Source organism: Cantharellus anzutake, assembly GCF_015039405.1.
Source record: "Cantharellus anzutake strain C23 chromosome Unknown EI90scaffold_123, whole genome shotgun sequence".
Taxonomy (NCBI): Eukaryota; Fungi; Basidiomycota; class Agaricomycetes; order Cantharellales; family Hydnaceae; genus Cantharellus; species Cantharellus anzutake.
In genome coordinates, this window is record NW_024067073.1 from 39,330 (window position 1) to 65,254 (window position 25,925).

General features: G+C 48.6%; 4 protein-coding genes across 4 annotated transcripts; 2 read left to right on the plus strand and 2 right to left on the minus strand.

Annotated features, from left to right (window-relative positions):
- Positions 1-616: 616 nt before the first annotated feature.
- Positions 617-2,382, plus strand: EI90DRAFT_3147432 (Alpha/Beta hydrolase protein; the record flags this gene model as incomplete). Its single annotated transcript, XM_039065531.1, has 8 exons — positions 617-1,088; positions 1,140-1,342; positions 1,406-1,423; positions 1,556-1,685; positions 1,739-1,996; positions 2,056-2,102; positions 2,159-2,200; positions 2,263-2,382. The coding sequence occupies 8 exons, from the start codon at positions 617-619 to the stop codon at positions 2,380-2,382; spliced, it is 1,290 nt and encodes a 429-aa protein (XP_038909053.1).
- Positions 2,383-2,740: 358 nt separating this feature from the next.
- Positions 2,741-9,663, plus strand: EI90DRAFT_3158961 (SNF2 family N-terminal domain-containing protein). The gene is made up of 20 exons (XM_039066208.1): positions 2,741-2,983; positions 3,049-3,245; positions 3,302-3,350; positions 3,410-4,739; positions 4,802-5,376; positions 5,428-5,636; positions 5,688-5,762; positions 5,814-6,144; positions 6,196-6,467; positions 6,515-6,578; positions 6,636-6,741; positions 6,796-6,961; positions 7,017-7,082; positions 7,131-7,325; positions 7,382-7,414; positions 7,473-7,704; positions 7,781-8,058; positions 8,106-8,471; positions 8,520-9,111; positions 9,159-9,663. Exons 1-20 carry the CDS (start codon positions 2,857-2,859, stop codon positions 9,416-9,418), a joined length of 5,523 nt encoding a protein of 1,840 aa, XP_038909054.1. The 5' UTR covers positions 2,741-2,856; the 3' UTR covers positions 9,419-9,663.
- Positions 9,664-15,299: 5,636 nt separating this feature from the next.
- EI90DRAFT_3134674 (uncharacterized protein) lies at positions 15,300-16,885 on the minus strand (the record flags this gene model as incomplete). Its single annotated transcript, XM_039064682.1, has 7 exons — positions 15,300-15,360; positions 15,423-15,848; positions 15,914-16,151; positions 16,218-16,376; positions 16,428-16,497; positions 16,564-16,572; positions 16,631-16,885. 7 exons carry the CDS (start codon positions 16,883-16,885, stop codon positions 15,300-15,302), a joined length of 1,218 nt encoding a protein of 405 aa, XP_038909055.1.
- Positions 16,886-17,519: 634 nt separating this feature from the next.
- Positions 17,520-17,897, minus strand: EI90DRAFT_2945354 (uncharacterized protein; the record flags this gene model as incomplete). Its single annotated transcript, XM_039055323.1, has 1 exon — positions 17,520-17,897. One exon carries the CDS (start codon positions 17,895-17,897, stop codon positions 17,520-17,522), a length of 378 nt encoding a protein of 125 aa, XP_038909056.1.
- Between the last annotated feature and the right edge of the window lie 8,028 nt (positions 17,898-25,925).

Sequence of the window (25,925 nt, forward strand, 5' to 3'; positions counted from 1 at the left end):
ATTTTGAACAGAAAGCTCAGCCACATAGAGGCGTGGTCGCAACCTTCGGTTGCCCCAGTACTTACATGCTCCGGGTAGAAATCTACCCGTGACTACCTTACACGGAACCCCTCCCATTTTTGGCACCAGCAACACAATATATATCCGAACATTTGTAAGTGATGGGGCTTATCTGTTATTTTTTTACTTTATTTGCACGTATTTTTCTCGAGACCCCTGCCCTCGGTGCTCGTGTGAGCAGCCTGAGGCTTTGCAGGTTAACTATCCAGAATAAAACAACAAACAAAACTCTGAACAAAGGGTAACTCAGAAAACAACGTGTATTCCGCATCCCTATCAGATAGTGCCATCAGTAGACTCGGACCTTCTGGGTGATCCTAATAACTCAAAAACGCCGGACCTACTGCGAGCCATGGGGCGCCATCGAAGATATTCCTTTTCGAGCAGGATGCACACTCAGCCTTTTAGATCACCACTGACCACCCCTTCTTCACCAACGCGTGGCACGCGGGGTTACGAGCTGGTAGAGGTGGACTCTCATGGCAACACAATTTCTCAACCTGATCGTCAGGTTCGGACCCTTCGCGAACGAACCGCCGCTGCATTGCAGGATGCAATGGAGGATGAAATGTTCGACTATACAAAAGATCGTTGTCCCAAAGATTCGCAGTCTTCGTTGCATAAGTGTTGGGTCTTTGGCACGGGACCGACTCTTCTGAAAGATTTATCACCACTGCGTCCTCCACTCCCGAGCCTTGCTCGGGAGACGGTCCTTCCGAGTCCCTCATTTACACCCTACAAGTTCAGTCTGCTTCCACCGCCGTCTGACCCTGCTTCCAACTTGGACTACAAGCCCAAGACGCCTGTACGGCCCACATCACTCCGTAAAGCATATCCCACAGTATCATCATTAGATGTTCTCCGGGAGATCCAAAGGAAGGGGTTCAGTACATCGGCGTCCAGCAATCAGAGGCCAAGTGGTTCCTCTGGTTGGTGGTTTCAACATCTAGAAGATGTAGAGCCATCATTGAAGGAGCAAGATCAAGGAGATAGCCAAGGAAGGTCTGAAGCCAAAATCCGGAAGCGATGTAAGCTTTTCATATGGCGTGCCAGACATATGACCTCAACACGAATTACAGATCGTGCTCCGAAGGAGCCTTTAGTGCTGGTGCACGGCCTTTTAGGATTCGACTTAATAAATGTGGCGACAGTAGCGATATCTTATTGGCGCGGAATCAAGGAAGCTTTGGAAGCTGCGGGGTGCGAAGTCCTGATTACTCGGGTGCCGGCAACAAGCAGCATTCAAGAAAGGGCGAGAGTCCTTGAGAGGACCGTATCCGAGGTATGATGATTGCTGGCTTGCTCTCCGGCCAAGGGCCATGAAACCTGGTCACATCCTTTCCAGAATTTCCCTGGAAGAAGGGTGCATTTGATAGGTATGGGCCTGTCACCATTCAAGATGATACGCATTTAGTTTCCTTTCCTGATATTCATAGGCCACTCGATGGTCAGTCCAGATCGTAATGTGATATTATTAGGCTAATGCTTTTCCCAGGGGGGATTGGATTGTCGATATCTAGTGACACACCTTCGCAGTGACAGATTCACTCCTATATCAGTAACCACCATTGCAACACCACACAGAGGATCCTCGTTTGCAGACTACTTCCTTCAGGTTCTTGGGAGTGAGCATGTTTCAGACTGCGTGATTTGGGAGCTGAGGGACTCTGGTCATTAGGAGAGCGGATGCCATCACTTCTCGCGCTTTTAGATAAATTACCCATTGGAGGGGGAGACGGTACCGCTTTTGAGACCTTGACTTTGGGAGCCATGATGGACTTTAACGATTCAACGCCGGATGCTGACGATGTCAAATACTTCTCTTATGGCGCCGCATTTACCCCAAGATTGTTGGATGCCTTCAAGTTCCCTCATTCTGTCATTCTAGAGAAGGAAGGGCCAAATGATGGTCTTGTCTCTGTGACCTCCTCTCAGTGTAAGTTCGTTGTGAGTACACTTCTTTCACTTATTTCTGACTCGGACCATCAATTCCAGGGGGAAAGTATATGGGGACATTGGAAGACGTCAACCATATTGACCTAGTGAGCTATAAATTACGGCTTCCAATTCACCAGTCAGCCATATTTGCCCTACATAGATCGGTTGGATCAGCGCCGCACGATATGCTTGGGCGGGCTTGGTGCGTGGTTCCTAGTAAGGAAGTAAGGAAGTGTTCAGGTCTCTGAAAGCGCATCCGAATAGACCGGGAAATCTATCAAGTTCAAGCCTTCCACGTTCTATCTTAGCATTGCAGACATGCTCGCAGACGAAGTGGAGGGCAAAAAAGCCCCAGGTGCTGGTTCAAATATGATAGACTCTTGAAGCACAGAGACTCACGCAGTAATTCCCAGCGTGTTAGTGTAATGATGATAAGTATTAGTCATGTCTGTAGATGTTCAAATAGAACACCTGCCGCCGCCGCCCCCCCCCTTTGCCACATGTTGCCTACCTAGCCACATAGCTTGTTCTCCACCGTTAGACAATGCTCCCGTAAGGCCCATTTCTATGTCGGAAGGGGAACTGGGGTGGTTAAAGGAACTTAGTCTGGGCGATTTTCCAAAAAAATTCATACACAATCCTCGATTCTTCAGGATTGCTTCATGCATCCCATTGTTAATATCCAAAAAGGCTCATCTTGAATGATATTGTCAATCTAAAAATGTGACCGGATAATTCCGTAGTAGATCCCAACTTGCCTTGCGCGGTTCGTTCGAGACCTGTTTTACGCTCTGCCAACGCGCACCTCTTCGCAATCGTGCCCGCGTCTTTCCGCACATCCTACTGGTGCACGCGAAAATGGACGCGTCTATTGAGGGAGGCGAACCGCCTTCTCAAATGATCAGCAGCCGTGACCTCCGTTTAACCCCTGGGAGGACATTCTGGGTTGAAATCCCGTACACAAATATCGATGACGGCTCGGAAGGTCAGTACTGTGGGTTACAATGGGTTTTTTTGAAAACTTTCTGATGAATGGCAATGATGAACCAGTGATTGACTTGACCGGAATTAGTCCAGCACCTTCCCAAGCACCATCGGATGTCGGGGCGGGAAGAATGGAAAACAATCCATCCGAATCGTCTTTTGGTGACAAGATCGACCTCGAACTGCAGGAAGTGGTAGGCGAGTATAAATTTGGCGGTGTTACATGGTACTATGCTCGTTTAAGAAGTGAAGTCATTCAGAAGGTTGGGACTTGCGACGATCAATTGTCTCGGCTTCTCTGACGCACACATAAAATCAGTTTACCCGTGAACAGTTAGAAGAATACCCTGGTCTCTTGGAAGAGTACTGTAAGCATGGGTTTAATTTGCAGTCCATCGCGCCTCTTACATTGCATCAATCGACGAAGTCGAGCTTAAGTCCGAAAATCGTTTGGAACCCTTTGATCCTTGGGATAGCTTCGTCCGACCAAGAGATCGCCCATCATCACAAGCTCCCTCCGCGAGCAGGGTTCAACCGAGGCGACGAGCGCGGAAGGACCCAGAAACGTTTCAGTCCGAGACGTTTACCCAACCTAGTGACAGTGACAGCTTGTTATCTTACGAGGGAAGCACTTCAGAAGATGGCAAACCTCAGCGACGCTCAACTCGAACCAATGCCCAGAAGCTCAACTTCAGCCCAAGAAAGCTTCGTGGCTCCACCACAAACTATTCCGCTACATCACCTTCCATTTCTGTCATTCCCAGCGATCCAAAGGAGGAAATTGGTGGGAAAATTCCTCCGTTGGTTATCCGTATTCCTGGGGCACCTAAATTCGAAACGATCAATCCTGAGGTTGGGGTGGTTAGAGATACCCCATCCGTGATGATGAGCATGGGATTTGCACCTCTTTGTCAACATAGGAATGTCTGTCTTAAGTGCTTAGGTGAACCGACCCACATCGAACGCAGGCGTCTCGAAAAGAGGAGGGGAAGGAAAAGGGAAGACGTGCTAGATGAAGAACAACTACTTGAGAAACAGGCCGGATGGGTTGCCTGCACATCCTGCACCATGACATATCATTTCGGATGCCTTCCCGACGTCCAGCGGGCCGAAATAGTTCACGGGGTGCGTAATCGTGAAGCAAAAAACTACACAGCGGCAATCGAGGCCATGAGTGACGATGAAGAGCTGCCCCTTTCCCCGCCGAAGCGCCATCGGATTGGGGAGAGGGAGATGACATACTTCGTCTGTGCGGATTGTAACATCTCGAAGCTATGTTTTGTTTGTTGCAAGGATGATCTACCGACAGCCGCACCAGCCAAGCCTGAACCCGATCATCTCACAACGCTTCGATCGTCTTCCCCTGCCCCAGCCTCTGAAGGTACATTGGAACATGCTACTAGTCCACCGGCCAGTCTTACGTCTGACTCGCCACAACGTTCCAACGCTAAGATTCCAATCCGCTCATTATTGTTCCGTTGCGCCTCGTGTCGTCGTGCAGCACATTATCAACATCTCCCCCCTTTACAAGCCGATGAAAGCGTAATGTTATCTGCTAGGGATATCGCGCGAGAGTATCACAAATTTGGATGGAAATGCAAGGATTGCCACTCTTGGGGAGTTGTTGATAAGATATTGGCTTGGAGGCCTTATCCACCAAACGTGGTTGCGCCAAATCTCGCCAAAGGCCAAGTGCCTCCAATTAAGAGTGCCTTACCGCGAGAATACCTGGTCAAGTGGGTAGGTAAAAGTTACAGGTTAGCTCTTACTCCACCCAATATTTCAAGCGCATGATGCGAAGCGTTTGCATCATTTCTAGGCATGTGGAATGGGTGCCTCACCTCTTCCTGCTTTCCCGTGCACATCACAAACTGTCGGGTTTCCTCAGGAAAGGTGCCAGGATCAAACTGCTAGATGATAACCGTGACCATACCAAAGTCGCTCTGGAGATCCATACCAAGCCTGACGACCTTTCATCACCGCAACGTGCCCGAAATCGCCAAGTGATTGAGCCTGAGGGTGAAAGTGATGAGGAGCGCATTGTGGATGGTCCACCAGGACCGGTACCTAATGCCGTTGCTCTCATTCCTCCTGCGTGGCTCTTGGTGGATCGAATTCTGGATGTGAGATTCTGGAAACCACCCCAGCCAAGTAAAGCGAAGAGACGACCCGCTCGTTCCATCGTCACCTCAGATAGTGAGGTATACGACGACGGGACAATGCTTGATGCGAATATTATCGCTCGAAATACATTAGTCGATGGCGAAGAGCCCAATCTTTCGTTGACAGAGACTTATACACAGAGGAAACGCCGTACGGGGAAGATTGCCCAAGACGACTCCAAGGATGTTGTCTGGGCGTACATCAAATGGCAAGATTTGGCGTACTCTGATGGTAAGCCTTGCATGTCAATGACATTTGCCCAACTCAGTACTCTCATTAAAGCCACCTGGGATTCGCCACCAAGAGAGGCAGATGGTTGTGGGCTTTTCGAGAAGGCTTTCGCGAGATATATTACTGCCAAAGAAACTGTCGTTCCAATCCTGACACCGGCAGAGGCGGAGAAAAGAGACGCAAGAGCTCCCAAGCAATTCAAAATCCTCTCGCAACCCGACTGGGTTGAAGTCCCTCACCTCAAACTCAAGCCATTTCAGGTATCAGACTCTGTTCAAAATGATGATTTGCATTCTTAACGTCGGGTGTAGCTTGAAGGCTTTACTTGGTTATGGCAAAACTGGTGGAACAAACAGCCTTGCATTCTTGCGGATGAAATGGGGTTGGTGAGTGCTTGACATAGTGAACTTCCTGTTCGTTTCAAACATTCGTTTAAGGGGAAAACGATACAAATTATATCTTTGATCGGAAAATTAGTCAAGGATCGACAGATATTTCCGAATCTTATTGTTGTCCCCAACTCGACTATTGCCAACTGGGTTCGCGAGTTTGAAACATGGGCACCTCATGTGAGGGTCGTCATGTTTTCGGGCTCCGCAGAGTCACGCGATATCATCCAAAACTACGAGCTCTATCATGAAAATGGAAGTCTTGCGTATCACGTCCTCATCGGCACCTACGAAGCCATCACGAATCCTCGTGACTTCAATTCGGTTTTCAAATCTGTTCCGCGTTGGGAGGTTGTGGTAATCGACGAAGGACAACGTGGTGCGTGCGGTCGGTTCTAGGAATTTATACATTGACTTACATGTAGCGTAGTCAAGTCGGATTCAAGTTTGCTTTTCAGGCGGCTGAAGGAACTTAACTCAATCCAGCGCATACTTATGACTGGGACTCCCATCAATAACAACGTCCGAGAGGTTTTCAACCTTATGAATCTCCTGGACCCTTCCAAGTGGAATAACTTGAACGCTCTCGAGAGAAGATTTGAGGTTCTAACTGAACAACTCGTTAGCGAGCTGCACGAATTACTTCGCCCTTACTTCCTTCGACGAATCAAGGCTGAAGTCATGAAGGATTTGCCGCGGAAGGTCAGTCAATCAACCTCCAGTATGCACTTGTCCTAACGCACCTCAAGCATGAAGTCATTGTGCCAATTACCATGACAAAACTACAAAAAGAAGTGTACAAATCTATAATGTGTATGTGTGGAACACTGCTTAGTTCCTCTTACCTAAAACCAATAACCCCTTGTGTAGCACAGAACCCCCAGGTTCTTGCCATCCTGGCACAATCAGTCTCTAAAGCTAATTCTACAGTCAAGACTAACACGAACATGAACAACGCATTGATGAACATTAGAAAGTGCGTCGTTTCTTTGCATGACTCTGCCCATTTCTGAGCTTGGTGGCCCCTAAGATGCATGCAACATCCTTACTTGGTTAATAGCGATATTGAACCTCCTAATCTATCAAACAAGGAAGCCCATCGTCAGCTAGTAGAAGCCAGCGCAAAACTACGGTTTCTGCAAATGATGTTACCCAAACTCAAAGCAAAGGGCCATCGAGTCCTTCTCTTTAGCCAGGTACGAGTGTCTGAACATTGAGATCAACTACGACACTCAGAACCTATGTTTTAAGTTTGTAATCCACCTCAACATCGTAGAGGATTTTCTCGGTGGGGAAGGAATCAAGTACCTTAGACTAGTAAGCGCGAATGCACTAACAACGCTTCAAGTCCTCACGCTTTCTCAGGATGGGAACACACCACAGGCGCAGAGGCAGAAAGACATGGACGCCTTCAATGCACCTGATTCCGACTACTTTATTTATCTACTGACGACACGAGCAGGAGGTGCGTTTCGTGATTTCCTCGGGTTCTTATCTCTTAGCGTGTCCATCGCAGGAGTGGGCATCAACTTATGGTCAGCTGATGTTGTCATCATTAATGTATGGAGACTAAAAGACGTCACTTTATTGTCGCATACTCACTATTCGCTTGTTAGGATGTCGATTTCAACCCTCAGCAAGATTTGCAAGTGCGTTTCCCCACTGCTGGAATTCGAGCACCACTTACGCACTCTGCCGTTCTTAAAGGCTATCGCTCGAGCGCATCGGATGGGCCAGAAGAAGCCAGTTCTTGTCTTTACTTTAGTGATCCAGAACTCCGCGGAGGAAAAGATCATCAATAACGGAAAGAAAAAATTAGTGCTCGATCACGTCATTGTACGGAAGATGGAGGACAAGGATAACATCGAGGATGTTAAATCTATTCTTAGTCATGGCGCGAAAGCCCTGTTCGACGAAACGAGTAGCACGGAGTTGAATTGTAAGTGTATAAATCATAGTCATCTCAAGTCAAATGGCTGGTGCTGGGTTTGAGCAGCTTCTTCGCTTCCTCACAGATACCAGCAAAGACATTGATGCGCTGATTGAACGAGCGGAACTGGAGGCTCATCGGCCTGTGGCCGAAGAAGCCAAAGCAGCAGGATCCTTTGGATTCGCCAAAGTTTGGGAGCGGGATGACGCCATGCCGTTGGAAAGTGGAGATGCAGCTGCATTACGGGATCAGGCTGGAGACGCAGATTTTTGGGCAAGCGTTCTCGAGAGGTCCCGACTAGAGGAGGATGCACGACTAGCTGCTGTGAAAACAGGGCGAGGTGTTCGTCGAAAGGCAACAAAAGTAAGATGACAGCCAAATATGTGACCATATAGCTCAATGCTCCGCAGACCCACTACTTTGGCAAACAAGGCAAAAAAGGCGATGAAAGCGACGTTTCAGAATTTGCCGTTTCAGCTAGCGGTTCCATTCCAGACAGCGATGACAATTCCGGATCGAAATTGATGGATCTTGACGATATGCAACTGCTCCTTGGGTCGCAAGAAACCTTAGAACCGCGCCACAGTGTTCAGACTGACCCATCATCAACCATTTTACATCAGCCTCAAATGGTCCAGAGACCCGGAGGGGGCGAACCATGTCGTCTATGTCGGGGCTCGCACCCATCTCGTCAGTGTAGCATATTAAGAGATCCTAGAGTTCTTGTGGACCTTCGTGACATGATACCCGATTCAACCGAATCGGCGGAAGCAAAGGTGGGTCTGCCACACCAACGCACTCTATCCTGCATTGACGACTTCTAGGCCGCTGCTGTTAGAGCTTTGGATGAGCACCTGGCTCTACTGGGTCGCAAAAGAGAGAAAGGTCAACCACCACCGACAGCGGAAGGCCATTCTTCCAACCCGCACAGCAATGCTCCAGCGATGAAATTCTCGCAAACCGTTGCAGTCCCTAGACATGCGGTGGCCGCTAGTCGTAGTGCCCCGGTTCGTGTTAGTAAAGTCTCAGTCCCGTCAATTATTTGGACGGATCCAGTTCCAAGCGCGAGCAGCATCTCGAAGAAACAAACTGCCTCCCGACCATCTGCCGGGAATCCCGTGCTCACTAGCACAACGCAGCTGCTTGAGGAAGACCCAATGGCGATATTTCTTGGCAACTCAAAGTCCAGCACTTCAACTCTTCCAAGCTCAAGGAGTGATTCAGCCTCAAGTTCCAACATTAAACGTGCGCCGAGCCCCGGGACGCCTCCCAATCCTAAACGTCAAAAACAACTTGGTGCTCCATCATACTTCCATTCGAACGCCACCTCAGGGACGTCATCGGCGAATGGGAGCAGCGACAAGTCCCGTCCAATCGCTGGAAGTGCAGGGAGCGTTCCTGCTGGCCCCGCCTTATGTAAGCTACCTGTTTTGTAGCGCGATCCCAATTTCATTTATTTTCAGCGGGAACATGTCAAATCTGCCAACGCACGCCCTTCCACGAGTTCAAGCGATGCCCAGTGCTGATAGACCCCTTTCAGATTTGGGAAGCCATCATGCGTTTACAGACGACATCAGGAGGAAGCATGTTGACCGTGCACAACCTTAAGAACCATTTGATTGAGCATTATCCTAATCACGCAAAAACGTTCGGACTCGCAATTCCTGACCCTGCAACGAGGGCTGCCCAACTGACTTTAGACATCAGCGATGAAGATGATTGAGGCTCAACCTTGGTCGGCTGGTTCCATTTCAGGCAGATAATGTAGTGATAGTATCCCTGGACTTATTGTCCACACAACGATCCGCACGACTAACGGATAACAACGATGCCATCAACCCTGCTTATTTGTGGCCCCGCCCCGGGCTTGTTTGCCATTTATATGCAGTCCCACTCTTGGTAGATAACTATCGATTTACTGCTTAACACTATCTATCAATGACGTATCACCATCCTCAACCAACTCGCAAAACCCGAGCTCGTCGCTGTCTGATTTTCTAACACCGATGTCGTGATGGAGGCACCTAAAACAGGGCCCATCTTGAGAGCACTCCCCAGCGTATTGTTTCTTTGTCTCGTCCCATATTTTGGAAGCCTTTTTTCCAGGCAGTGGTTCGCAAAATCGCTCAAATAGATAGGGCTTTTCTGATGCACAATCATCCTGAGATTGTTTGGGGGATTCCTGGTCTGGTTTACCCCGTGGAATGACTATGGGATGAGAAAGTCAGCTTTGGGAAAAATGATGAATCAAAACTTGCACATATACGATCTCTCCAGCGTCACATATACCCTTATCATTTTCCTGCGATTTGAGGGCTGTAATGAGCAAGGGGTCATCAAGATGGAAATTCTATACCCGATGTGCCTGTTGGAGGAACCGTGGGCTATGGGAGGCCGGACGAGTTTCCGTACAGCCACATTCCTACATCCGAGCGAGGAACTCGCCCAGACAGCCACATTCCCGCGGTAGCGTGACTACTTGGTCACAACACCTTTTCTTCTTACTTATTTTGGTTACTTCGGACTTATCCGCGAAGTCCACAAACTATATTCAATCTTTTGAATTAGTTTCCCTTTTCCTCAGTTCTCGCGCATATAGTGAGACTGAGCTTTACTACTAGAGCAAGCGGTTATTCCGTTAGTGCCTTTTCAGGATTTAGTGACTATGTAATTACTAAGTAATAAGAACGGGGGATTAGATAGGCTATGTCACAAACATTCTTGTCCCTTACTTTTATGCTGAGAAGCAATGTCTATCACTTGATCTGCTGCAGGAGTGCATCTGGCAGCTGGATGTTTGGTCTGTTCACACCTCGAGTTCCAAACCTGGATGTTCGATAACTACCTGTTAAACATATGCAAGGTGTATTAGACCTGACCCTGGAATGAGGATGGAGGGAGAGGATGAGTGGAGGGGCCTTGGCCTCAACAACTCAGAGCAGAGTTCTGTGCCTATGTTCCATACACTGAGAAGGAGGGGTGAAAACTCTGAGGGGGATTATCAGTCATTGATTTTGTGCTAAGGTGCCATCAACTATGGTAGCCATAAACCGGGCCATTGAGGACATGTCCTTATTAGGGGTGTGTGGAGTGGGTACATGAAGGGGGTATTAATGACAGGAAATAATGGGATGGAAAACCCTTTGCGGGACAGTGGAGGTCCTCAAAGGTCCATAGTAATTGAGGGGTGATAGGAATATTATTATTGGTCTAAGCTGGGTGGAGGGGGTACTGGAGATGGTACTGGAGATAGGAGGTGGAGGTGGACCAGAAGGGTAAGGTGGAGATGAGGAGTCAAACCAGAGAGAGACCAGAATGGTGGTGGAGTAGGTCAGAGGTCAGGCAGAGTTGATATGGATACATACATATGACAGTACCAATGGATTATCCTAGATTAAATACCTGGAGGTTGCACTGGTCTCTGGCAAGTATGTGATGTTGGTATTCAATGCATGCTCAAGCTTGCAATCAAGCACTCACAGCAAACAATGATTGTAAGCAAGGTTTATTCTTAATTGCAGCAAGGTGCAAGCCTGTCCAATATTACACTTGACATGACAGTTGGAACACCCAGAGATCATGTTCCAGCTACTCTAGTCAATGCCTACCACACAATTAATAACTCTCAGCAAATTCAGAAGGTGTTACAGTTTCCAATAATACCTAATGCAAGCCATGACCATGGCTAATATCTTGTAGGCATTTGAGTTGTGCCATTCTGGCAATTTGTCAGGGGATGACTCCCAGGTCCCCATGATGCTCTCCTATGGCCCACAGCCTCTCTATGCAAACAGCCCTGTCCAGGGCACAACCAAAGTCCATTGCATTGGTGACATCATTTCATGTACAGCTGATTCCAAAAAAAATTGCTGTTTGGATCTCATCAAGAGAGATCAAGGGAACCCCTTCTTTGCCAAATCTGGCAGCATTTTGAGCTTTTTTAAGGAAGTCAGCAGACCCAATGGTACCGTGAAACTCCTGAAAATAGAATAAAATAAAATAAATAAATGTGGCACTTGTCATATCCATGTATACCCGACTTCCGGACCTCCACCCTCTTCACCTCCGGAGTCATAACCTACCACTGCTGTTCTGATACTCACCTTCGGTCCTGGCAACACACCTCCTCCTTACCTCTCGCCACCCTCCTACTACTCCGCTCCCCCTTCACAACACCTCCACCCTCCCGTCATCCCCCTACGCTTCCCCCGTCCGCTCCGATACTCACCTTCGGACCTGACTACTCTCCTTTCCGCCACTCCTTCTCCCCTTACCTGTCCCCTCTCTCCTCCCTCCGTTATTCCTCCGCCACCCTTCCGCCAAGTTACGACCTTCCACCGCTGTTCCGTACTTTGCACTCGGACACCGCTCGTACCTTACACCGAGCCTCCGTCATAGTCCCTACCTCGGACTTTGACTCCACCTCGGTCTTAGTCCATTGCATTGGTGACCTTATACTACGTAAACACCATTGCCAATATTCCTCGGACTTCCAACCCCGCCTCCGTAACCTCCGTAAGCTCCGCAACCCCCGAGCTTCGCGGACCGCCTTCGGCACTCTCGCCGCCTGTAATGTATTTCTCACGTTTTCCCTTCATCCCTATTTGGACTACTGCTTCTTTCTATTCTAGCCAGTTGGTCATCATCCCCACTTCCCCTCATCCTCCTGCCCCTCTGGGCCTCGCCCTCCCTACCTCCTTTCGGACGTATCACAGGTCTTGCCCTATGACCTTCGGTACCGCTCCGCTCCCTCTACCCTTTGTTCCCGTTCGGACGTCTTCGTTCCGATTCGGTCACCCTTTGTTCTCTTTGTGCTTTTGCCCCTTCCATTATATATATATCGGCGCTTGTACATACTCGTCTTGGTTTCAGTCCGAAATCGACCTGAAATGCCCCCTAGAGACTTCCTGCTCACCTACTGTGAAATTAAGGACCAAATGGACAAACAGCAATGGCACAGCGCTCCGCTTGAGTCGCTGAGGCCAAGGTCCCTCCATGCTAAGTCTCCGATTCCACTCCGGAGTCGTCCATTTCCGCCCCGTTCTAACAGCACTCCCAGTTGAGCCACCTTCACATAGACCTGCAGATAATACAGATAGATTGCCCCAAGCACAGACGCGAACTGAACACATGGATTAAATATACATCAATCTGTGTCTTCATTGCCATACATGACAGCTGAAGAATTGGGGGACACAGGGGACATTAGCAACAGGAGCAAGGCAAATTTGGTGTCTGAACCATCATGGATTGAGAGGAAATGCATGTCAGTGAATGACAGAATTGGAGACCTTGTACTCCTCTCATGTAATAAGTACTCACAGTGAATACCAGCCAGCGAGCCAAATTGAAGCTGCCCCACATGTAAAGCAATTCAGAGGTTCAAATTAGCTCAATTGTGATAACTGGTTGACAGTTAGCATCAGAAGGCAGGAATAGGGTACAGACCGACAGGCAGATGTGGATATGAGGCTTACCACTTTCCTCATGTTCTATGAACGATACAAATCCAGCATTCCTGTTGACGTTCTAAACCAACATCAGCAGTTGTTTGTCAACAACTTTTATATGAACTGTCTTTACTCACTTCTAATTCACATGAACATGAACTCATGTCCTCAGCCTCAGTCCATGCTTGCCACAATATAACCTGCATTCACACCATGCTGCCAAAATATGCCCTGCCATTGCCCCATGTGTCCTACATGCTGTGTCAGATGTTGGTCAGATGTGTTCCATGAGTTGGTGTGAATATTTGCACTGGTGCAGGTTGTCAGTGGGGGAAGCAGTGGCCTATGTCATGTGAACAGAGACCCTGGTGCTAAGCAGATTTAATGTCATGGCCGTGCATTCCAGCCCATTCCTGGCCCGTCCTGATGCCACCCGAGCCCATCCCACTGTGCGAGCATGAGCGTGAGCCCTGACCCTCACCTCTATTCTCCTTGAGGCCTCCCCACTCACTCCCTGCTTGCCCATGGTTCCCCAATGCTAGACTGACTCCCCCACTGCCACACCAACCTCCCCGCCCTGAGTCCGGCCCAACTCCGAGTCCAGCGCCGATACCATTGCCATCACCGCTATTGCGGCCCTACGCTCCTTCCTTTATTTATCTGTTATTGTTTGTTTTGACCCTTGGTCATTGCCAGCCGCTATGTGGCCAACCCCACTCCTTATTCATGTTTGCTTCCGGACCCTCCGGCCTTCGGCCCGGGTCCGCTCCCATTCATTCTTCCTCCCTATATATATCCTGTGTGATACTTTATTGTACCTTAGCTCTAATATCGATTTGACCATGACCTCCTAAGTCCTGACCCCAGCAAGGCAACCTCAGTAAGTCTGAAATGAGGGCCAAGAGACAGCTAGGGGGCACAGCGCTCCTTTAGAGTCGCTGAGGCCGAATGCCCTACCTGTCATATCCATACAATCCCAACCTCCACTCCGGGCTCCCGGAACTCTGAAACTGACTCTGGAGCCCTACTCCCCTTCCATCACCTTCTCCTTGCTGACTTCCAAGAGGCTATCCCACCTCCGGCTCTGACACCACCTTCGGTCCGACTCCGGAACATTCCGGGTCCGACCTCAACCTTGACACCTAGACAAGCACGCAACACCTATGCTCCCGACTCCGGACCTCCACTCTGGAATCCTGTTCACGTCTCTGTCTCCGGAACCTCCGGTCTTAGCTCCGACCTCGGACTTTGACCCCACCTCCGCTTATACCCAATGTATAACTGGTGGGGGCTGCCTGACGCGGCAGAACCTGCCACTCTCTCCTCGCTGATAACCTACAATCGGAGTGGCCAATGTATATAACCGATATGTTATTCGCGTGGAGCACTATACCAGGCACAGTTTGACATAGTAAGGAGCCACAAAACCCTATTTTTCCCCTTCAACTGGAAACCTTAATGGTCAGCAGACATCTAGTCATTGCAGTCAGAGTTACAGTACAGCCAAAGAAGAACAACCCCTATCACCTGCGAGGGGAACACCAAGACATGATAGTGAGTAGATCTGCGACCTTGACTCTCCTCAAAAAAGAGCTCTCCCCAATTAATCGAAAATGTTTCACTAACAATCATCAGCGACAGCTACAGTCGAGCTCGTAAAATGAGTCTGAGGTCTGACTCACCTGGGCACAGGAGACAGGGGAGAAAACCGGATATATAGTTGATACCCGAAGTTGTTATATCTGCAGCATGGAATAATGGCCCCCATGTTGAAACCGTGATAATGAGAATGTCCGTGTCGTTGAGTCTCCTCAAGCATGTGGAACATCTTTGGTAAAAGTGGGACCTCTGGTAAAGGAGGGTGAAGCACTGACCTCTGAAGGCGGTCTTAAATAGCTAAGATCCACAAACTTGTGAATCCATAACTTGCGTGGGCAGAGACACCAAGGTTATAGGCCCTCTGCCATCAGGGCTGTACCTTGCGGAACCCCCCCCCCCCCCCCTTACGTTTTCGAGGTAACTCAGATGCCAATGTATTCAGACGATTGAAATATCAAGTGAGCTGTGCCGTTGCATGAACACGAATCATAATGTACAATCAGCCCATTGCAGTAAAGCTTTGAAATGCAGACTACGAAATGAAACATATAACGATCACACATCACCCCAATCCTCAACATCATTCTTGGTCACGGAGGCAGTCGTGAACGAGTCCCTGTATGAGATCATGGTATGGCAGTCAGAGATGAAATGAGATGAACACTGATGGGAACTCACATCATTTCATCCTCGATACCCAATGGTTTTTTGACAATGTGGAGCGAAGAAATCCCCTTCCCCCCAAACTCATTCTGTGTTCCGCACTCAATGCTTGATCCATTGTTACGCTCCCGACCTTTCCCTTTTTCGAGGTTCTTGGTCATGACCGGGCTTTCGACTGGAGGCAAAAGAGAAAGCCCATCCGTGTTGCACTCAAGCACCAAGTTTTCCTTCTCTGGTTTTTTGTCATCCACACCCCGAGTGAAAAAGGGTCCTCGCTTTGGCGGACCTGGTAACATTTCTTCAGCCACGCGTTTTTTGCTGCTGGAGGCTGCGACTGTGGCCTCATCCTGCAACATCTTAGTCTGTCCAACAATTTGGATTCCAGTCCAATGTAACTGGAACGATCGGATTTCGCCTCTGGTCGTGTTTCGAGCCCGGGTGCTAGCAGGATAACAACTTAGTTATGCAAGAAATCCGCAGCGTGAAAAATTCGAGTGGACACTTACAAATGGAGAGAAACCGTGCCAATGACCGCCATCCCATCCTTAAATATCATTTCGAGACCATCACATGGCACATCTGCTCCCTCATCATCGAATGCATGAAGGTCGATATGGAATCTGAAGTCCCTTTGTACACTGGGAGCAGGGAGTGCATGGCGAAAGTGTCCTTCAGGATCCCATTGTGGCTCTGAAAATACAGAATGAGTAGCCTCGTTGGATGTGCTGGCGGCTGCATTGACATCTGCAATTGCAGAATCAGCCACATATTCAAGATTGCAATTTCTGCTACAGCAACCATAGTACGAACCAGATTTGAAAGCCAAGGACACATTCACTTTCTTACCCTCCTTCAGCACGGAGGTGCAGTTTTCTAGAAACATTGGGTGAAGGATACGGATGTATGGAGAATTTTGTTCATCCAAGTAAGCCCATCCAAACTCATTGTCCCGAATTTCAATCACATCCTCTGCATCACGTCAATTGAAGTTGATCAGTGTACAGGCAATCCATCACTCACCCTCACAGTGTACTCCCAAACCAGAAGCATTCTTAATTCGGTTCAATGCCCGGATTTGGTCAGCAAACAACTTTTTCACAGTTCAGGGTGCTGACGAAGGCATCCCTAAATGTATTTGGTATTTGGTTGCATTCACCTTCGATCGCTGACAAAAACTGTGAGTCAAAAGTGGGGAGAAGTTTGAAGCAGTGGAAAACACAGACCCCTTGTTCACACCACGTGTTAAAGGGTGCCGAACATTGATTTCCATAAGGACCGAGCTCAGCGGTGCTGATGACACCGAAAACCGCAAATTCTCCCAAGACATTGCACTTCTCTTGCAACACCCACGAGCCACGAATACTTTGACCATTTGAAGCTGCCCCACTTCGATAAGTTAAGGACGATGTATCCACAGAACCTAGGAAGCTTTCGGCTCGAGTGTGAGCAAGGAGTCGAGAAATAATCGCAGATTCCATCGTGAGACCACACACAGAAGGGAGTAGAGATGATGGGACGTGGAACAGGGCATGGAGCGTAGCTTTTATCCATTCCCCCATTGAGCGCGTGAAAGAAGTGGGAAAACTCAAGGGCAGAATGAAGGACACTGAGGTTCTGCAAGGGGGAGCTTTAGAGAACCTCCAACCTCCAACTCTGGTTTTCTGGTGGGCCTTGTGTCACCCCACTCAGGAACCACATCCGACAGGAACCGCATCTGGAAGGATTTCATTCATTCAATCCTCCACCTCTTGAGCCGCTCTGTGCCTTGTGTGTGGTTGGCCCGACTGGTGCCTACTTGACTGGTGCCTGTTTTATGGGCAGTGCAGAATCAGTGGGCACTGCTTTGAACTTGTACAGTCAGCTCGTACCTGGCACAGCGGAATTGGAAGAGGCCATCAAATTGGCTCTCAATGCAGCAGTCTCTGGATGACAGAAACTCTGACTTTCAGTGTGCAAAATAGTCTCACATTCTACACACTGGAGGCGAATCAACTCCTTCTGCAGGTCTCCATTGAGGTGTGACATGATGCGTCTCGGATTGAATGGGTGCAAGATCAACAAATTCTGGGGCCCAGTTGCTCGTGAAAGCATTATGTATGCAGATTGAACCGATCAAGCACTTTCCAGATCAACAATCACTTTTGGCAGCGTTCGGCCTTGCGACTTGTAATCAGTTATGCAGAAAGCTGGCAACAGTGGGAGTTGTGTGCATTTCACAGAGATTGTTTGCCCTGTAAAGCGGTGTTTGATTTTGATTGGAATGGATTTGGGAAGGATGACACTTTGATGTGGAGGTAAATTTGTGAAAGGAACATCGCTGGAGTCTGGAATAGTAACTACACAGCTGGTTGCAGAGCGTCTTCCCATATCATCAGTAATGTAACGGAGGGATTCCACCACACCATCACTTCCATTTACAATGCCATTTGAGACATCAAAGTTTTTGCATACCATCACTGGCATATTCGGGAGCAAGGGCAAACAGCCCATCGTATAGCCAGTTGAAGACTCTGATGTGAGATTTAATAGTTGTTTGTTCAGAGTTTCATCATTAATCTGTTGATTTTTATAGTAGTGGGCAGCATCATATGTAAACAGGGAGAGACCCTCCCAAGCAGCCAAAGTCTTCACAGCAGCCCAATTTGATGCATCTTTGACTGCATTTGATGCTGTGATAATTGGAGCAGTGTCAGGGACGCGTCCGGAGTAGAGGGGGTCCGGATGTATCGCCTGGCAGAAGGGCCCTCGCAGGGTGCAAACCGGGTGTGCGTGCTGGCAGGTCCGGGAAGGGATGGCAGTCCCTGGCCACTTAGACTGAAGTGGAGAATGTGTTATTGTTATTAAAAGGGAAAACTATACTACTTACCTGAAGTGGAGAATGTGAGAAGAAGGTTACTTCTTCGGTTCCCACTTCAGGTACATTTATGTACATGCGGCTTGAGTCACATGACGAGTGCCACGTCACCCTCGGAGGCAGCCGCAGGCATCCGGGTATCCCCGTGGGGGATCCCGAGAGCGTCCACTGCATGCGCGCGTGCTGGGCACAGCGGGGAGCCGTCCGGGGTGTGTGGGCCGGACGGGTCAATAGTACATTGATACAAAGGAGGGTGGTCCATGTAGATAGAAGGAAATAAACAAGAAAAGGAAGATGAGAGGAATGAGATAAAGAAAGGGGAAGAAAGAGAGAAAGGAAAGAGGAGGAGAGACAGAGGAAGGAAGAGGGAGAGGGTTGGACAGCGGGGAGCGGGTGTGGTGTGGCCGGGTGGGTCCGGGTGGACCCGGGTCAGGCGGGTGTGCCCTGACAAGCAGACCCCCAGCCATCTGAGCTGCAGAGTGTCTCTGTGTTGGACTCCAGTAGCTGAGTATCCAGTAAAGCTTTGTCCCCAGCAGTACAGTTGCCAAACCTCAATCTTCCTAGGAGGTCACGAAAAGCAGAGTTGGCACTGCCCTCCTGACGCATCTGCTGTTTCAAAAAGACCACTGTGTCAACCAATGACCATAGCTGAGCTCCTTTCAATTTTTTTCTGGCCGTGCTCTGATAAGGAGTCCACCACATTATTTGTCATCTTGATAGCAGGAGTGTACAATCGCGTGTAACCCACAGGTGGCAGTTGGCAGAAATCACCAGCAAAAATAATGCTCACACCCCCGAAAGCATCAGAGTTATCTTTTGCAAGGGATAAAGCGGAGCTGATGTCTGCCAATAGTTCACATCCTATCATTGAAACTTCATCAATGAACAAGTATTCAACTCCGCACCAAAATTGAACCAGCTGGGCACAACTTTGAGAACCATTAGATTTTATCATCTGTGTTAGCTGACCCAAATTGAGAGCTGAATGCAGAGTACATCCTGTGATGTTTCGTGCAGCAGCTCCTGTAAAGGCACACAAACGCAATTGACATGACTGAGTCAGGGAGTGAAAAAAAACAGTTAAAGCTTTGATTACTTGAGATTTGCCAGTTCCTCCTGCTCCACCCATATACATGAGTAAAGGTTGGCGTTCAGCACAAGGCAGAGCTGCATGTTCAGCAACTAAATTGAATGCGTGTTGCTGCTCCAAATTCAAAGAGAAATGAGAAGCCACTGTCACCATGATGTCATGAGTGGCTAAAGTTGCAGTTGGTGAAGGTCCTGAATCGATGTAAGCTGCCACACCAAAAACCTCATGTTGCTGATAAGCCTCATTGTCCATAATCATTGCTTGCCTGTTCACAGTACACAGAGATCGCAGGGACTCAGGATTGGCCCCATCGTTCAAAGACAGTTTCAGAGCTTCTCTTGCAGCATTTTTGCGATCTTTGTAGTCTGCTGTCCATTGCAACTCCAAAGCACCATCATCAAGGATGTGATGGGCAAAGGAAGGTTGTGCAGCCAAAGAATCCAATTGCCCTGTAGAAGTGATGGCATCAGAGAGCACTTCTTCAGCTGTGGTGTCAATGAAGAGACCTGCATTCATAGCATGCTGAAGTGCATTATGGATGTGGACATCTTCCCCCTCAGGTTTTTGAGAGCAACGTTCCTCCACATCAAGCAAATGAAGCAGCATAGAGTGCTCATCTTCTGGGCCTAAGTCAGGTACGTTGTCCATGTTTGAATCTGCCACTGAGTTGGCTTGAAATTGTGTCCCACGAACCTGTGTCCGGCGCTTTGCAAAGTCTTCATCACGGCTATCCTTGCATTCATGTAACACCTGGATATTGTTGATCACTTGGGCAATGTGGGGGGGAGCACTAAGCAGAAAATGGTCGAAGGCATCTGACCAGGTTGGCCAGTGGTCTCGAACATCATGTGGTGATTGCCAAGGCTTGAAAAGAGTGAGCATCACACAGCAATAAAACTCAAACCTAGGTACATTGTCTCTCCATGGTAAAGCAGGGCCAATAGGGACAGGTATTGAGCGACGTCGAAGCTTTCTGAGAATATGAGTGGAATGTTGTGGGTGGCTGTCATTCAGAGCTGATGAAAGTGAATGAAAGGTGTGTCCTTGGGCACCCCTGTCACCATCAACATCGCAATCAACAGAGGAAGAAATTGAGTGAATGCGCACTTTATCTACCCATGACACAAAGTCCCAAACACACAATTGGTCGAAAAAAGAGGAGTGGTCCCGAGCCATGTAATCTGTTAGCTGTGATGGTGGGCGCTCAACTTGGCCAGAAACTGGGTCTGCATTCAAAATGCATGAGTCCTCCATTTCCACCTCTGCTGGCTCAAAGGCCTGTGTAGCAACATCAGTAGAAATGGGATCCTCAGCTTGAACAAAAGAAACAAACATGTGCCAAAACAAAGATCGGAAGTGGTGACTTGTGAAAAAATCATCAAATCCAAGTAAGTAAGATGCCACTTGTGGTGCTGCCAGCTCCTGTTTTTCAATCAAGGAATTTGCACACTTCACTAGAGTGCTTTGGGCTCGATCTATCACACCTAGACCTGAGTTGGTGTTTTGACATAATTTGGATACAGCTGCTTGCAGTGCAGCAAATGCAACATGAGTTTTGAGTGGTGTTTTGGTGATGTAGTCTGTAATGTAGTACAAAATAGCCTTTGCTGACACTCCAGAGCCAATAAACTTGATGTCCATATTACATCTGACAGCTCTGATTATTGTTTCGCAGTAGTTGTTCACCATTCCATCTGATACCCATAAATTAAGTTCACCAGATTCCATGTCCATAGAACTTGAATTGCTGACATTTTCTGGGGATAGCCCAAAGCGACAGGTTGAATCACCATGTTTGTAGCAAGTGGCAGTGTGCTTATGCACTTGGCATTTTTTCACGATGTTATACAAGTCTTTTTGACAAACCTCATCTGGATTCATATCAGGGTGACAACGAACACTGCAAGGATGGTGATGGTCAGACATGCAATCTGCAGTGGGGCCAGGATCTGGAATTGAGTTTCTGATTGTGTCATCCAGAAAATCAAGGAGCCTATCATGCCATGCATAATCATGGTCATTCAGGACATGGTCTTTAATTTGCTGTAGATTCAAGGCCCCTTCAATCCAAATCACCATATGACAATGTAAGGTACCTCGACCTTGTGTTTCTACAGTGCCATAGTAGGCTGAGCAAGGCCCCAAAATACCATCAGCACATATGCCATCTGTAACTGAGTGACCCAAAATTGCAGATATGAATGCATCAATGACATGTTTGAAGAAATGGGCAGCCACAAAGGGGTTTTGAGATACACAGGTAGCTTGGTCCCAATAAGATGGCACCTGTTCTGGCAACATGTTGTCAAGGTCAAAGTCAGGGCCAGAGAGAAATTTCACAATTGGATTATAAACATCAGCAGGGTTGATAGTGACAAAAAAACTGGGAGGACCTTGATCAAATATCAAGCCACAAATCTCATTTCGCATTTGTGTACGTGCAGCATGAGAACCAGGGACCTTGGATGTAATGAGAGAGACATCCTTCATCAGTTTAAACATAGCCTGTTCATCAGGATCATGGGGGGAAGAGTAATCACCAGAGGAAAGTCGAGACAGTGTGGTCTCAAAGGCTTGAGGGGAAATGCAGGCAATAGTATTTGCTACATGATTAAAATTGGAATTGGATGTTTTAAGTTTGGAGTGAAATGAAGTGGTTTGCTGTTGAATGATATTGAAGATGAGGAAAAAAAAAGAGTAGTGTTCTTGAAATCTCAGGTCTGATAGTGAGAACAGATGTTTGGCCATTCTGGGCAAACTCAGGGGGGATGCACAACTGGGGTGATATCCTCCAATGCCATAGGGGTATAAAGTGGGATATAAAAGAGGCAGTAAATGGGGATCAGAGTAATGATTGACAGGTTCAGCAGCATGACCCACTTGAATGTGACCACCTATTTCACCACTGGCATGCTTAAGGTGATGAAGTGCTGCTGCAGTCATTTCAGCAGATGTGGCATCACGCATGTCTAAGTCAGTGACCAGCACACTGGGCAAAAGGTTGCTGAAGTGAGAGGGAATGGAATCATCGGAAGCCACATTAACCAAAGGATCATCATAACAGGAGCCAGGGGCATCGCTTGCAACTGTGGCATGGTGCACCTCAATTGGCACTGGGGCTATGTCATGGTGTGGAATGTGTGCCAGATTTCCTTCATGTAAAACAACATCACTATACAGTGGATTATTGGCAATGAGCCATTGTAATGCAGCTTGCACTTTCTCTTGTCAAACTAACCAAGGTCGAGCATTGGACAAAAGCCACTCTTTAGAAGGGGTGTGGGAACCAACAAACACGACACACATTGGGGTCACCACATCTTCCAATGGTGGTGGCAAAAAGGGTGCAAGTGCTTCAGGTGTAGCAGGAAATACAATGATGTGTCCTTTCAGCGCACGTTGAGAGACTGGGCTCACAGATGAGAAGGCAGCTCCAGTGGTATGGGAAGAAGAAGAGTCATCATGCAAGTGAATTATCCAGCTTTTTGCACGACACCTGGCTATCAGAGCTTCCTCGATCAAAGTGAGATTGGCAAGTTGGGATGGAATTGGCCCGAAAAATAAATCATTGGCTATCGCAGTGTTAGGCAGTCACTTTCGCTGTAAACTTTGATGACAATCTTTGCAAATGTGAATCATTACCGAAGAGTCCGATATGAGGACTACACCTTCTGGGGATAGCATAATGTCATGCAGAAATGGAATGTTGGGAAAAGGGTGAGGTGCAGTGGGTGGATATTCACGTCAAAGGGGAGAGATATCATATGAGTGCAAATCCACAGGGTGTTAGAACTGGGCGGATTCGGACAACTCCGGAGTGGAATCGGAGACTTAGCGTGGAAGGACCTTGGCCTCAGCGACTCAAGCAGAGCGCTGTGCCATTGCTGGTTGTCCTAGGGGTCCCTAATTTCGGATCTAGCAGAGGGAAAGTCTCTTGGGGGAATTCAGGTCGATTTCGGACTGAGGTTACAAGTTACTATGTACATTGTATATAAGGAGGGGTCCGGAATCAAAAGGAGCGAGGGTACTCCAAAGGGAGCTGAAAGGAGGGACAACACCGAGGGTCAAGGGTTTGACTCAATGGTGTTTCCCAAAGGAGGAATGAAGGGCCAAGGCCCAAGGAGGAAGGAAGGAGGATGGGAGTGGGGAATGGCCAGCTGACTGAATAGAAAGGAAGCAGCAGCCCAAATAGGAATGAGGGAGAATAGCGGAATTGAATAGGACAATGCAATAGTTGCAAGGTCCTGTTAGACACTGGTCCGGGGTCGGCACCGAGGGTCGCCGTTGCGGGCCACTATAGGCCGCGAACAAGGCCCGGGGGTAGGGCATTTGGCCTCAGCAACTCTAAAGGGAGTGCTGTGCCCCCTAGCTGTCTCTTGGCCCTCATTTCGGACTCACTGGGGTTGCCTTGTTGGGGTCAGGACTTAGGGGTCGTGGTCACATTGATATTAGAGCTAAAGTACTATAATGTAGTATACAGGATATATATATGAAGGCAGAATGAATTGAAGCGGACCCGGGCCGAAGGCCGGAGGGTCCGGAAGCAAAAGGGAACAAGGAGTGGGGTTGGCTGCACAGCGGCCAGCAATGACCGAGGGTCAAAACAAACAATAACAGATAAATAAAGGAAAGAGTGTAGGGCCATGATAGCGGCGATGGTATCGTAGCAGCACTGGACTCGGAGTTGGGCCGGAGTCGGGCGCGGGAATGGTAGCGGCCCTGTAGGGGCCAAGTGGGCGGGGTAGAGGAGTCGCGCTGGGCATGGTGCCGGAGGTGGACTTGGGGTAGGAAGGTTGGTGTGGCAGCAGGGGAGTTGGCCAGGGGCAGGGGAGCCTAGGGGCAAGCAGGGGAGTGAGCAGGGAGTCCTCATGGAGGATAGAGCTGGGGTCGGGGCTCGCGCTCACGCTCGCATAGCGGGAATGGGCTTGGGCGGCATCGGGACGGGTGGGGAACGGGCCGGAATGCACGGCCGTGACAGGTCCGACATAAGTCCGGAAAGTCCGAACTCAGAAGTTAAACTCCGGAATATTGGCAAATGTAATTAAATGGAATGAGCTAACCAATACAATGGGTATAAGCGGAGGTGGGGTCAAAGTCCGAGGTCGGAGCTAAGACCGGAGGTTCCGGAGACGGAGATGCAAACGGGATTCCAGAGCAGAGGTCCGGAGTCGGGAGCATAGGTGTTGCATGCTCGTCTGGAAGGTGTCGAGGTTGGGGTCAGACCCGGAATGTTCCGGAGTCGGACCAAAGGTGGTGTCGGAGCTGGAGGTGGGATAACCTCTTGGGAGTCGGCAAGGAGGAGGTGACAGAAGGGGTGATGTTCGGTCCGAGATGAGTATCGGAGCGGATGGAGATAGGGTAGGAGAAGGATGGGAGGGTGGCATGAGGGGTGAGGGGTGGTGTGGTGTCAGGTCCGAAGGTGAATATCGGAACGGACAGCGGTAGGGTAGGACTCTGGAAGTCAGGTTCGGAGTTCCGGGAGCCCGGAGCGGGGGTCGGGATTGTATGGATATGACACAGGGTCCATAAGCATAGCCACTTTAAGCTTTGCTGCACTACATATGGCACACACCAAGGAGGAAAGGTGGTTGGGGCCCAGTGTAGAATAAAAATCCATCAACAAGTGCTTCTTTGCAATGGGTGACAGCTTTTCAGGCCATTGTGTAGCACATGAATGTTTCCACTCAGCATACCGAGCCTCAGCTGTCATAGTTGAAGGGGCCACACAGTTGGCTGCATGTTGGAGTAACAATCTGCGCATGGAGGACATGTTTGCAGATGAATTGAAAGGCAACTTCCAATGGTTCAGGAGTCGGCGGAGAATACGATCCCGGACATCAACACTCGTGATCCAGCGAATTAGGGCTGCACGATTAACCAGTTGTTCATCAGTGCTGGCAGGTTCTGAATAGCAAAGGTAGCGAAATTCAGCTGTAGAAGCATTGATTACTCCAAAGTTGCAAGTAATGTCACAGACTAAATGAGCAAACAAACCGGTTTGCAACTGTTCTCGAGTCAATGATTGATCATACGTTACATGATGGAAGCGACACAGGGCAAGTAGATCAACACGGGACAATCGTTCAAATGAGTGCAGTACACTCAATCAATCAGGGAATTGAGACTGTATGGAAATGAAATGTTGTATAATTTGTAGGCAGTCCACTTGAGCCACACGATATCGATTGCCAGGTAGAATGCCCAAAGCGCTACATACAAGCTTCAAAACATCGTATGACACAGAGTTGGAATGCAAAAAATCAAACACGCGCCCTAAATAAACATCGCAGTCAGCCCATTGGGATGACACATTGACGCAAGTGGAGACGGGACTGTGGTAGCATTCCCCATTGACAATGTGATGTAGAAGTTGTAAAATAGCGTCGTTGATCAGTAAAGAGTCATCATATATCCCATGTTCGATAGCATCGATCACAACAGTGGACTCAGAAAATGGAGGATCAGTAGATAAGAAGGAAAAGGGCCAACAAACAGAAGACGCAGTCATTGGGGATTTGGGGATTTGAAGATTTGGGGGCGAAAGTCAGAGGCAATGGAATTGAGGGGGATATGA

Coding starts and splice junctions, on each gene's coding strand:
- EI90DRAFT_3158961 (XM_039066208.1), top strand. CDS start 2,857: ATGGACGCGTCTATTGAGGGAGGCGAACCGCCTTCTCAAATGATCAGC. Junction 5,763..5,813: donor TTGCGGATGAAATGGGGTTG/GTGAGTGCTTGA, acceptor CATTCGTTTAAG/GGGAAAACGATACAAATTAT. Junction 7,415..7,472: donor ACCCTCAGCAAGATTTGCAA/GTGCGTTTCCCC, acceptor CCGTTCTTAAAG/GCTATCGCTCGAGCGCATCG.